Below are 13,780 nucleotides of genomic sequence, written 5' to 3'. Positions count from 1 at the left end.
TGCTGGTGAATCACATTTGATTTGGTCTGGAAGGAAGCTATAAAAAGCTTTTCTTGTCAGCTCTGTTTTATGTTGTTTCCGGAGTCTAGTAGTCTGAAACTGACTAATGTCTCTTACACAGATTTGCTAACAATACTCTTCTGTTTCCCTCAGGTCTTCTACTACTCTACCAGCATCTTTGAAAAGGCTGGTGTGGCCCAGCCCGTCTATGCCACCATTGGTACTGGAGTGGTCAACACTGCCTTCACGGTGGTCTCGGTAGGTTCTGTCCTCAGTGCTTTGCTTATGCTTTTGTACACATTAAAATTTATGTAATCTTATTTAGTGTAAACACATCCTTTACTGGATTGTTCCCTAATAGTGCATGTGTCAAGTTTTTGGTCGGCTACTGGTCCCATTGGTTGTTCAGAGGACACATAGTAAGTACTACTGCAGATTGCCAAGAGAGTCGAGTTCCTATTACCCAAAACTACCAGCTCTGCTCCCAGGTAGTGCATATGAAGAGCGGGAGCCAGATTAGCACAACTTGCATTCTCTCACTTGAACATAAATCTTCACGAGACATAAAGGCTTGCTGTTGCCATGACAACAAGCTATTGCAAAAGGTTCAATTTAGATTTTTCTATCTATGTGCAAGAGAGAAAAGGGCAGCTTAGATCAACAGCTTTTGATTTCACTAAAGCAGGAATGAGTGCCGTGGCAAACAAGTTTTTTTTTTAACCCATGCTGGATAAGCATTCCTTTTTAAAAATTTGTTTAGTTATTTACATTTTGCTTTCTCTCTTCTGTCTTTTCTTTAAAGGGTTTGATTCCATTTTTTTCACCTTTTCCCTTACTATGATGGTCTTTCTTCCCTTTTCGGCTTTTAACTACAGGACAAGGCAGCAGCAGCAGCAATACCACTCATTCTCACAACCCTCATCCATTGTAATTGTGCTTTATTGAGATGACATGGCTTTCAATATTGATACAGTGTTACAAATAAATTATGAAATGTAAATGCACAAAATTAATCATATTATTATATACAGTCATATGAAAAAGTTTGGGAACCCCTCTTAATTCTTTGGATTTTTGTTTATCATTGGCTCAGCTTTCAAAGTAGCAACTTTCTTTTAATATCTGACATGCCTTATGGAAACAGTAGTATTTCAGCAGTGACATTAAGTTTATTGGATTAACAGAAAATATGCAATATGCATCATAACAAAATTAGACAGGTGCATAAATTTGGGCACCCCAACAGGGATATTACATCAATACTTAGTTGAGCCTACGTTTGCAAATATAACAGCCTCGAGACGCCTCCTATAGCCTTTGATGAGTGTCTGGATTCTGGATGGAGGTATTCTTGACCATTCCTCCATACAAAATCTCTCCATTTCAGTTAAATTTGATGGCTGCCGAGCATGGACAGCCTGCTTCAAATCATCCCATAGATTTTCGATGATATTCAAGTCAGGGGACTGTGACGGCCATTCCAGAACATTGTACTTCTCCCTCTGTATGAATGCCTTTGTAGATTTCAAACTGTGTTTTGGGTCATTGTCTTCTTAGAATATCCAACCCCTGTGTAACTTCAACTTTGTGACTGATGCTTGAACATTATCCTGCAGAATTTGTTGATATTGGGTTGAATTCATCTGACCCTCGACTTTAACAAGGGCCCCAGTCCCTGAACTAGCCACACAGCCCCACAGCATGATGGAACCTCCACCACATTTGACAGTAGGTAGCAGGTGTTTTCCTACCCGATTGGACGTTTCTTAGCTTTGGTCAAAAGAAGAGATGGCCTGACCTGAGCCCGTATTTATGAACCACCTCCGAGTTAGAAAAACAGTCCTAACTAGTTAAAAAATCTCAGAATGACACACTCTTGGGAACATTGATAAAATACCTTTAGTCATGTTTCTAATTGAAGAAACTACTCCTAACTTCACCAGGATTTAGGAACGCTTGTCCCAACTCTCTAGGAGCTGCCAAAAGATGCCATTCAGGCAGAGATCAGCATGCACATCCCAGGAAAGGCAGATGTAAATGCTGGACAACAATAAATTCACAAAAAGACATCAATTTGGCAGATAGGGAATAAAATTCTTAACAAATCTTATATGCAAAATAGTCTCTCTGTATACATGGGGAAGCTGTGTACTGTCTGATCAAAAAGGTTTTTTGAAAAATGCAGGTTTGCCATAGCGGTGATTTGGTTATGCCACAGTCAACCATTTCTCAAATTGTGCACCAGACTTTGAACACTCTCACCACACGTGAGGTAATGCGCAGATGTATACATTTTCCCACCACTCCACAGGAGGTTACGTTAAAGCAAGCTGCATTCATGCAGATTGGCACACATATTAAGATCACTGACCCAAGTGTGGATGACCATATACATGTGAATGACAAGTCTCGTTGCACAGGTGGTCATGAAGGCAGACTGTACTGTAATCGCCAGCATATTATCCTGTTAGGGACATGATGGGTGATTGACAGCAAAACACTACACACAGGTATGCTGCGCTCTGCACTCCATGAACCACTGGAATACTCATGTTACACTTTACATGCCCAGGAAGGTTCAAGAAGGCAGGCAGAGATTCCCAGGGCATTAGATAAATAGAGCCTCACATTAAATTTGGAATCACAGAGAGAGAGCCCCGACATACCACAAGATGATCAGGAACACTGGAAGAGTGAACGCGACCTCAGAAGCGTCACAATAGCAGCCGTTGCTAGTTTAAGTACAACAGTTACCTTACGAGGGCTTTGCTGTGGCCATAACTGCAGGAAGGTGATTCTTGTGGAAGTCTGGCTGTGGATCATTCATTGTTAAAATAACTGCCAGTTACCAGGGTCATCTGTCATTCCGTGTGTATCTCAGACTTTCTATATTGGTGCTCATTACAGTGTCAGTCTTGAGGTTGTTGAGAAATAGCAATAATTGCGTCCCAACTTATGTTTTCTTCCTCGTTTTAATATCATCATCATCTTTCGGGTGAAGCCTTCTGTTAGTCTTAGAAAACTACAAAGTATCATCATGGCCTATGAACCATCTTAATCTAGTGCCATTTTGTGGCTTGGCGTGCCGTAAAATTGTGACGTCATTCATTCTCAACTCCTCGCTTTTAGAAAGCCTTCCCTCTTTTTCTTTATATTTTAGAAAGGAGAACAGGATGTGTGCCTCTGTTCCTCTCGGATCTGTTTCTCTGTGTCATCATCTGGTTTGACTTCATTTTTCCAGTCCTCCTCCATCTCACTCTCTTTGGCTGGCTCACTATTTTTAATTCCTGTTGCTGGTTTGTCTGTGGAGTCATGTCTTATTCTCCACACGCCACTCATCTGTGTCTTCTTCTTTTTCCAGCTCTTTGTTGTGGAGCGGGCTGGCCGGAGAACCCTGCACCTTATTGGCCTCATGGGCATGGCCGTGTCTGCTGTTCTTATGACGATTGCTTTGGCATTGCTGGTATGTGTTCTTGTTGGTGGGTAACAGCATTCAGCTGCCAGTATACTCGCGTCTTGTCTGTGCCTATGGTTGCAGTAAGAGGGGCAAGCCTAGGAGTATATTCCAGTAAAAAAGCATCAGAGGATTACGTCTAGTAGTGCATGCAGCCGTAGTTGTAATGGTTACTGTTGATACAAGCATAACCAATTGAACTGGGTTTCAAAAATGCTGCCCAATATTTGAGACTGTTGGGTTTACAACCTCAGAAAAGATGTCATTCAGAATGTGGCAAAGGGGGTGTATAGTGGGGTGCCAGCTACACTGTTCTTAACCTTTGCTTATCCTTTTCAGGAGAAGCTCGCCTGGATGTCTTATGTAAGCATAGTGGCCATCTTTGGATTTGTGGCATTGTTTGAAATTGGACCAGGACCAATTCCATGGTTTATCGTAGCAGAGTTATTCAGTCAGGGGCCTCGTCCTGCTGCTATTGCTGTGTCAGGCTTCTGCAACTGGACAGCCAACTTCATTGTGGCCATGTGCTTTCAGTATGTTGAGGTAAGGACTGGCAACTTGAAAATTTACCACTTCATATAAATAGCATTTCTTTGGCAACATCATCTTAATGTATTTGCATTCTGCTTCAATGTCTACAAGCAGCACTCTCATTTAACAGGGTGCGACTATCAGGCCATATTTTAGTAAAATGGGAGTCTTTCCAAGAGTGAATCTTATCAACTAATTGACATTTTGAAAGTTGAAGGCCTAAGTAAAATGGCCTCAAGTGGTGCAATGCACAGAAGTAATTTGTTGCTGGTGCATAATGTAGAATGTTTTGCTGCAGGTTCTCAACTAAGTTGCCAGATAACTAACTTTTACATTTTGTGTTTCCTTTACAGCAAGCATTAGGCCCCTACGTGTTCATCATCTTCACTGTCCTCTTGATATTGTTCTTTGTCTTCACCTACTTCAAAGTCCCGGAGACCAAGGGTCGGACATTTGACGAGATCTCCGCCGGGTTCCGTCAAGGCGCCGGTTCCAACCCTGCTGAGAAGCACTCGCCGGAAGAGCTCAACAGCCTGGGAGCCGACTCCCAGCTGTAATCGGCTGCCACCTACTGTAGACTGCAAAACAGACACAGAAGAGCAAAACAAAAAAGTGAGCAGATGTTTGATGTCTGTTTTGGAAGTACTCACTGACTGGCAGCATCACTTTTGCGACATTTCTCCCGTTTTGTCCTGGATGCTCACTGAAGTATGGCGAAATGGGAACACTTTTCCTGAGTTTTACTTTCCACATTCCGCCCCTCCCCTCCTCTTCTTTTTAGGAACTCCTGTTGTCACAAGTCCTTTTTTTTTTTTTTTTTTTTTTTTTTTCTCCCTCCCATGTACTCTTAATGGCAGAGTGGGTGGGGCCAAGTTTGTGGCAGACTTTATATGGAGATGTGACCATCAGAGGATGTCTAGGGGGCACTGCGGAGTGTAGTGTGTATTTGGTAAGTTTGTATGTGTGTATGCCTTTTTACATTTGACTTGTTTTGAGTGTTTCCGAATCCGGAGCGCAAGACTACTCTTCACTTTCACAGCTAGACTGACAATTTTTATGTGTTTTAATTTTTAATTTTTTTTTTTGTTTTGTTAAAGTAAGCAAGTGAAGTTTTTAATGCTGTAGTTCTTATTCAGGGTGGCGGTGGTAGAGGGTGGTTAAAAGTCTAGCTTTTGATTTGTCATCACCCTGTATTCCTTCCATTGCAGTTTTATTACTGATAATTTAGGGGCTGCCTTCTTAAGGAAGTGGTGGGCATTTTAGTCTACTTACTGCATGCCCCTCTTCACACCCGATTCCCTCTACCCCGCCTAAATCACCAATGTACAATACTGTAAATACTATGCAGGGGAGCCTTCCCACTAAGTCTAGAAGAGATTCGTTTAAATCAGAGGGTAAGAATAAAGAAAATTATTAAGTCACGTAAATGATGAGTTCTGGCAGTCATCCGCAATGTCCGAGTGCACTGTTTGGTGGTTAGAAGAAAAATCTAAAGGCACCACTCAACACCCCTCACTTGACCTACAAATCAGACCTCCCACAATTCCTAGCCTGGCTTTCCATTTCTAAACCTCAGACACTTGGTAATCCATCCATCCATTATCCAACATGCAATATCCTAACACAGGGTCACGGGGGTCAGCTGGAGCCAATCCCAGCCAACACAGGGCACAAGGCAGGAAACTAACCCCGGGCAAGGCGCCAGCCCACCGCAGCACTTGTTAATACAGCTGCTAATCTTTGCTTAGTACAAAGGGGTATACGTAGGCCCGTTTCACCGGGCAGCATCACCGAAGTGACAGGAGGGAGAGGTGAGCAGGAACTTTAAACTCTGTGCCCCAATGTTGGCATTCTTGACGTAGACAGGCAGGCCTGTGTAATGGTCAATGGGCAGAACGGTTCGTCCCAGTTGTGTACTGTCATATTTGTTCCTTTCTTGATTAGATTCGGAGGGTCTTTTGTAAAATGCAGGCATTGCTTTTCATAATGCCGCTTGGTGCCCCTACACACCCCTGAACAGAATTAAACATCCCGGCCCACTGACATTCTTTTTTTATTTTGGTCAGGCTGTCTGACATTTGCTGGCAGAGGGGTGACTCTATAATTCAGTGGATCTACGTCCGTCGCTCTGGTTTCACTGGGAGTCCTTCCCTAAGTTGTGACTTCGCTTAAATCATCTTGTAACACTTTCACTGGCCATCCACAAACTTGTTTTCGGAGCACTGAATTCTGAGCATTTGCTAGTAGACTAAACATGGAGGAGAACCTCCAATACTCACGCCACTTAGACAGCACAAGGGATATTCTGGGGTTGTGGGGATGGAAAGCCAACCGTCACCGCTTGTACCCTTGGAGTGGCTGCCCTCCTCATGTCTACCTGGTTGTAGACTAAAAGCAAAGAACTGTTCCTAGAAGTGTAAGGGACTAGGAAGCTGACACTTTTTACCTTCTAATTTCCCCTCCTGATATTTTCCTGAGCGATGTGGGACCAAATAAGAATTAAAAAGATAGTTGAGTAGGAACTCCAGGGGCAGGATGGGGCTAACCATCGGCTGATTAGACTCTTCCTGCAGGGGACTCCCTTATTTTGCCTTGTAGCCGATATGCAATACCGAAGTATTTCTCTGCACTTTGCCTGCTTTTTTTTCTTTTTTATCAAGTATTTTATTTTTTTATAAAAACAAAGATCTACTGCCACGTTGGCACCTCGACAGGCCATGCAAGAAGGTTGAGTGTGTCTGTGGGATGAGGACCGCATTTGGGGATTCCCGAGGGGAGGAGGGTTGGCTGTATCTGGTGTTCGCCCCAACACGTGAGACCTTGAATTTGATTTGGTGGAGTCTGGTGAGGGCTTACAGCGGGCCCCTCCACTTGACCCACCTAGTCACTGCCTGCTGAGGGTCAGTGTGTCCTGCTACTCTTATGTATCGATTGCAATATTTATCTGTGTTTTTCAAGTGACTCTTGTGTGATGGTTCCTGAGTGAATATAAAAGAAATACTGTAAATGTTAGGAGACTCGCGTCCACGAGTAGCACCAGTGTCTGGTCTCAAAGCCCTGGAGTGTGTGGGTGTGTGTGGGTGTGGGTGGGTGGGTGCATGGCGTGTGTGTGTGTGTGTGTGTGCAGACAGACACCCACCGGGGCTGCAGCATGACTGCCGAGATTGGCCTTTTCGTAGCGCATGCGTCCCCTTGCACTGCAGCTTCAACAAGGCAGGCACCAGCACAATAGAGAGCTATTTATTAGACGTTTTAAATTATTAGTGTCTTTATAAATTTAGCAACTTTATAAATTATACATTTGAAAATATCACAAAAAACAGCTTCTGTGTGTTTGTTTCTTGGGGGGGTGGTGGTGTGGGTAGGTCTGTGCCAAGATACACTGCTGTTTTCAAGAAATGTATTTTTGTAACATTTGACTCTCTGCTGTATAAAACAATAAATCACAAACACACAGGACTCTGGTCTCCTGGCTCATTCTGTAGTCATCTTCCACCTAAAATGTTGGCCAATGTTGACTAAAAGCAGTGTGGTTTGAAATCCCCATGCCATAATTATTATTCATCCACAATTCTTTTAGACCAGTAAAACAATTTTGACAAGAACACCCCAAAAAAACAAACAAAAAAAAAAAAATTGTGCCAATCACATTCACCCAATTAAGGAAAAAAAAACAAACCAGAAGTCGAGACTTGAAGGTTCCCCAAGTCTTTCTCCTTCAAACAGCACCTGAATTTATTACATGTGTCAGTAGTTCTCTGCCTGTAACAAGTTGCCATCGTGTTCCCTGTTTTTTCTTGAAAAGTAGATTTTGAAGTGGGGCGGCATGGTGGCACAGTGGTAGCGCTGCTGCCTCTCAGTAAGGAGACCTGGGTTCACTTCCTGGGTTGTCCCTGCATGTTTGCATGTTCTCCCCATGTCTGTGTGGGTTTCCTCCCACAGTCCAAAGACATGCAGGTTAGGTGCATTGGCGATCCTAAATTGTCCTTGGTGTGTGTCCTGCCCGGGATTTGTTCCGGCCTTGCGCCCTGTGTTGGCAGGGATTGGCTCCAGCAGACCCCCGTGACCCTGTGTTCAGATATAGCAGGTTGGGCAATGACTGACTGAGTAGAAGTAAAAGCTGGAGATCCACCTTACTGACTTTTCTTTTTAAGGCCAATACCGTGTATTTGCACTGAAAAACATTTTTGGTTTTTCATCAGTTTACCTCGGCTACTTGTTGTCACTTCTCCAAGAACTGACCGATTGGTCAGGAATACCTCAGACAAGCTTCAATAGCACCATACCTGTTGTGCTGGTAGCCATTAGCTGACTGAGGAGGGTGCTACATCCAGATCTTATATGCCGGGTGTGCACAAACATACTGTAAATTGTTACGTGTTGTCACCAACACAGAAAGTCAGTCGTCCGCAGTGTCCAGTTCTCCTAAAGTCTTTGAATCGATCTACTGCACTCATACTACAACAAGGGCATCTCGCAAGCGTGAAGCTACATTTATTAACCGAAACTCAATTGCATTCCATTAATGTACAAGTCATATGTGACGCCAAGATGAGACTGACAAGCCTCATGGCTCCGTGGCCTGAGTTAGCCCGTGATTCACGTAATGGCTGACTGCTTGCTAAGGTAACTGGCTGAACGCTCAGTTTTCACATGGCCTGTACTATTCATTGCAACAGCAATCCCGTCTTTATGTGTGCCAGTTGACAGCTGCTGCTCGCTCAGATGCTGGCGACTTATGCCTCTCCCAGACCCCCAGAATAGAGAGCAGGAGCACTATAAAGGCTTGTGGAGCACAGCCAGATGCTCTTGAATGCAGGCGCCGGGGTCTCAGCCCGAGATCACATGTGTGTGAGGTGGATGAGCATTGAGGCGCACTCATGATTTCTAAAGGTAGATTGCATAGCAGTGTGCATAAAACCAAGTTTTATGAATCTACATTTTTTTAGCATACGCATTTTCCTGTTTTTTGGCGTGAGCATATTTTCACAATGAAATCCATGCAAAGTTTCATAAATGAGAGCCCCAGGAGATGAAGAAAACCAAGGGTCCGAGTCAAAACTGTAGCCAAAACTCAGGCAGGGACTGTTACCTAAAAGGCCAAAAGTAACCATTTGATAAACGCAATACGCAACGCTAACATCTTAATCAAAGGTCAAAGCTAAAACTAGCAAAAATAATAATAATACAGGGCGAGTCAAAATTATGTTAACATTTGAATGGTGGAAACAATTTATTCAGAAAACATGTAAGATGATTTACAGCAAGAGTTCCCAAAGTGGTCGATATCAACCCCCTGGGGTCGATTTGAACTTTCTTGGGGTCGATAGTTTCAGTAAAAAAATTTGGGGGTCTATGACAGCAAAAATAGACCCCATTACTACGGCTATTTGTTTGATACTTCAAAATATCTATGATTCCAATAGTTACCTAATTAAGAAGTAAAATAATTTAAAAACAAAAAAAAAACACTTTTTTGATAAAAACACATTATATACCAAACTTGCGAACGAAAAGGTAAAATGTGTCATTAAAAGAGTCACATGTAAGAATGTATGAAAATACATGTAGCACTAACATGTCTGTGCATTGTCTTATCAAACGTATCAAAGCAAGTGTGGACATGAAAAACCGTTGCATGTCCGCACTTCCTCGCAGCGGGACGAGACGACGGATATTCGATATGAGCAGAAGCCATCAGTCTTGTACGGTCATGCCTTCATAAAACACTAGAAATTGGTTTGTTTGATGTGAGATGTACTTATTTGTGATTTGAACTTTGAATATAATTATTTATTGAGGAGCAGTACTACGAAAAAGAAAATCAGAGGACACAGTTTATTTATATGACTGAACAAAAATCTTCTGTTTCAAGTAAGTACATACTTTATTATTTCTTTTTTTTATCACAGGGGCTGTTGAAATTGTTTGTTAATAAAAGTTTTTACTTCTTCAGATAAAAATATGACTGAACCAAAAAAGAAACACGGACAGTACAGCTTGGACTATTTGTACTTATTTTGAATTTACATATTTATTTCATAAATGTCAAAAATGTAAAAAAACTCTGCTAGTATTTTTTTGCTTTAATTTTCGTTAATGCAGGTTTTGATATTTAAATGTTGCACAAGATAATGACATATTCCGTAGTCCTTTTATCTTTTTCAATCATTAATTACAAGTGATTAAAATGAAAAGTTTGATATCTAGTGAAATATTTAATAACGAGTACTGTACAAATTTATTAATTTGAGTAAAGAGAAAAGCCAAGTAAAATGTCACCTTTTATTGGCTAACTAAAAAGATTACAATATGCAAGCTTTCAAGGAGGCAACTCAGGCCCCTTCTTCAGGCAAGAAGTAAAGTTTGAGAAAGTAAAGTAAATGACTAGGGGGTTGTCATTTTAAAAGTTTTTGGTAATGGGGTCTGCGGCCGAAAAAAGTTTGGGAACTCTTGATCTACAGGAATGTCTCAACATGTTCGCCATCATGCTCAACACACAAAAAGCAACGAGCAGCAATACCATTTAAAGCCTGGACACACATTTCACAGTCCGTATTCTGTCCTTCAGCTCATTGATATCACAATCTCTCCTGCTGTACCCGCGCACCTTCATCATACCCCATAACCGGAAATCACAGGGTGTCAAATCAGGGGAGTGTGCAGGCCATGGCAATGGTCCACCATGGCCTAGCCATCGACCTGGAAAGGTGTGCTCAAGATAAAAATAATCCATTAGTGTTAACATAATTTTGACTCACCCTGTAATAATAATAATAATCTAGGATTGGCTCCAGCAGACCCCCTTGACCCTGTAGTTGGGATATAGCAGGTTGGATAATGGATGGTTGGTTGGTTCTTTTTACCACAACTATGAGTTAACTAGTAGTAGGTAATCTATAGATGGATGCCACCTACCAGTTCTCTCGTAAACCATCTTCAGGGCTCTAGCACCAAATACAAGCATATGCAGGGGTACTCGATCTGAACAGAGGACAGTGGGCATCTAAAATAAAAAAAAAATAAAATAAAATCAGCATACCATCACAGAACATTTCACTTTCAGCTTTTTCTTATTACCTATATTTTGGATAGTATTCATTTTTCACAATAATAATTGGCATATGCAGAGCCACCACCATTGGAGTATCTCTCAAGGGCTGGCACCTCACCACCTTCCAAACGGTGTAAGACCTACTTTGTTAGACCCAGCCGAGTTATCGTCCAGCTGGCGTGCACAAAGAATGTTACAACTGTGAGGTAACTTGAATAGATCATTTTTTTTAGAGAAAGGATGTTTTTGAGTTTTGCTAAATAGAAAAATGCGTTTAATTGGTATATTTCAAACAACGCCCCGATTTTACACTGACATCCGAAAGAAACGTCCTCGTTTTCGGCATGCGATGTGCTAAAGTTCAGTTTCCTAGGGGGACCCTGTGTTTGCTTGCTTTCAGACTCTTTACTAAGCACACCTGAACCGAAGGCCCCAAATCCCACCTATAAGCCTTGCCAGCCTGGCCACTGCCAGGGTTGAATTCTAGGGTGGTTCACTACTTTCCCTCCTTTACATTACATTTGTAATGCAGGTGCCACAACAGGCAAAAGAGAAAGTGACACTTTTTATTCATACTTTGATTAACCTTAAGGTTTCCATTAGGCTCAAATTATAAGCAGTGTGAAAATGAGTGTCAGACAAAGTTACAATCTGATTAATAAGCAGCTTGTTTTATGTGCTTAGCTACAAGGTGGCGCCCTGTCTTAGGATGCTGATTGGACTCTGTGGTGCAGCATGGCTTGCCAATGGAATGGTAGGCCCCTCTACACTTGTGATTCCCAGGTTACCTGGTGCTGGAATACTCAACCTTGAACCCAGCAAGACTGAGGTGGACCAGGCCGAATGAGGACACAGAACAACAAGGGTAGCTGCAAAACTGGCCACTGTTATTGTTCAAAAACAATCAAACAAGGCAATATCCTAATTGAAGTGTCAAGCTTCTTTACATAAATCCAGCCAAGCCTGATGTCACAGCCTGATCGATACTCCAGCCTTCCACCCAGCGTGCATTAAACAAAAAAACTTTATTATTTTTATTTGAGGGCTACATTACAGTAGCAGACCATAATGAGAATATTAGGAGCACTGCCACTGGATGTACAGTATGACACCGATTCGTGTGCAACGGCAGCACAGAGCCTCATGGCCAATTTGCATGCATAGCCCCAGCACGTGGCTAATTAAGATCTAAAATGAGCCTTAAAGGAGCTCTCCCTTCCTGTCCCCTCCCTGAGAAAGAGAACGCAGACGAGACTGTGAAATAATAATGAAAGATTTATTACTGGTTATAAAGGTGTTTCTATCCTCTTAATAGAAGAAAAAAGGGCCAAGCATCTGCACATAGATTGGAAACAAGAAGACGTTCCCTCTGTGCCCTTCAAACAATGGAAAGAGCCGCCACTTCATGGCATGGCTAATGGGTGCTCCAACACTGGAACTTTATGAACGTGACGATCTACTAGTATGTACTCTTTTGTAATTTATTGCTAGTTTGGGGCCATTTGTCATTCAGTGGAACCTCGGGTCAGGGCCGGGTTTAGACTTGATAAGGCCCTAAGCTATTTGAGACATGGGGCCCTTTATAAGTCCAGATATTCTATGTAAGTGCCAAATATGATTTGTTTTGGGGGGCCCTAAGCTATAGCTTGTGTAGCTTATACGTAAATCCTGCACTGCCTCGGGTCACGAACGTCTCTAAACACATACAAATCGGGTTACAACCAAAAAGTTCACCAAACTTTTGCATCTGTTCACGACCACACACTCGGGTGACGAACAAGCCGGTTTCCCTTCTGGTTCGTACGCACCGGTGATTTACGCACGTGTTCAGTCTCTCCCTGCACAGTACATTGTTCTCAGTCAGACAATGGGACTTTACCTCAAAACTGTAACCTCCTCTCCATGCAGTTCCTCCTCACTTCTTTCATGCCAGAACTCAACTCCTGCAAGGTTAGTTTTCTTGGTTGTTTATGATTAGTTTTTGTATAAATTATGGATTTTTCAAATATTCATTTTTTTCCCTACACTTAAAACTCATAAAAAAAAAAAAAAAGTGCAGGAGCTCACGCTACAGCCTTACGAACCGCTCGCTGTAAACAATGTTCGTTTTCTCTGTTGTTCAAGGTTTTCTCAGTGTTATTCAATGTTTTTACATGTAGTTTACTATTACACTGTGCATTCTATGGTATAATTAACTATTTTTGTGCTTATAAATCTTTAAAAAGAAAACATTTACATACAGCTCGTATGGTCCGGAACGGATTAATTGTATTTATTATTTTGGGTCATGACCAAAACAGGTTGCAACCAGAGTTTTGGAACGAATTACAGTTGTGACCCGAGGTTCCACTGTATTTTGTTTGTGGTCATTGTCCCATCTTTGAGGCATGGTGGTGTAGTGGTTAGCACAGCTGCCTCACAGCTCACCCGGATCACATTTAAGACCACAATAATCAGTCCAGCTTCCCTAGCCGTCAGAGACCATTAAAACAACACTTCACAGTTATAATTCTCTAAAAACTAGTTCCGCTCATCCTTCCAAATTGACTTCAATGCATTATGTGGAGTTTGCTACATTTTCTGAGCATTTCCATGATTTTGCTCGTCATTAATGACTTGTCTTAGGTAGATTTTACGTTCAGCACTCGGGCTGATTCATGGATGGTGCTTTTGACGTCTAGGTAGATAGAGCGGGGGGTCTACTTTCACCCAAGTGGGCACTCTGTTTATGACAAATGGCC

The 13,780-nt window shown here is 42.2% G+C and overlaps 1 protein-coding gene across 1 annotated transcript in view; it reads left to right on the top strand.

Annotated features, from left to right (window-relative positions):
- LOC120530904 (solute carrier family 2, facilitated glucose transporter member 1-like) overlaps positions 1-6,653 on the top strand; it is a 48,285-nt gene extending 41,632 nt beyond the window's left edge. The window contains exons 7-10 of the mRNA XM_039755691.1: positions 154-258; positions 3,362-3,463; positions 3,794-3,997; positions 4,339-6,653. Of these exons, the coding sequence (XP_039611625.1) occupies positions 154-258; positions 3,362-3,463; positions 3,794-3,997; positions 4,339-4,542 (615 nt within the window). The 3' untranslated portion in view covers positions 4,543-6,653. The remainder of the gene's footprint in view (positions 1-153; positions 259-3,361; positions 3,464-3,793; positions 3,998-4,338) is intronic.
- Positions 6,654-13,780: the final 7,127 nt, after the last annotated feature.

The sequence above is a fragment of the Polypterus senegalus genome, chromosome 6 (assembly GCF_016835505.1).
Source record: "Polypterus senegalus isolate Bchr_013 chromosome 6, ASM1683550v1, whole genome shotgun sequence".
Taxonomy (NCBI): domain Eukaryota; kingdom Metazoa; phylum Chordata; class Cladistia; order Polypteriformes; family Polypteridae; genus Polypterus; species Polypterus senegalus.
Note: the sequence above shows the minus strand (reverse complement) of the source record. Positions and strands in the feature narration are given on the sequence as shown.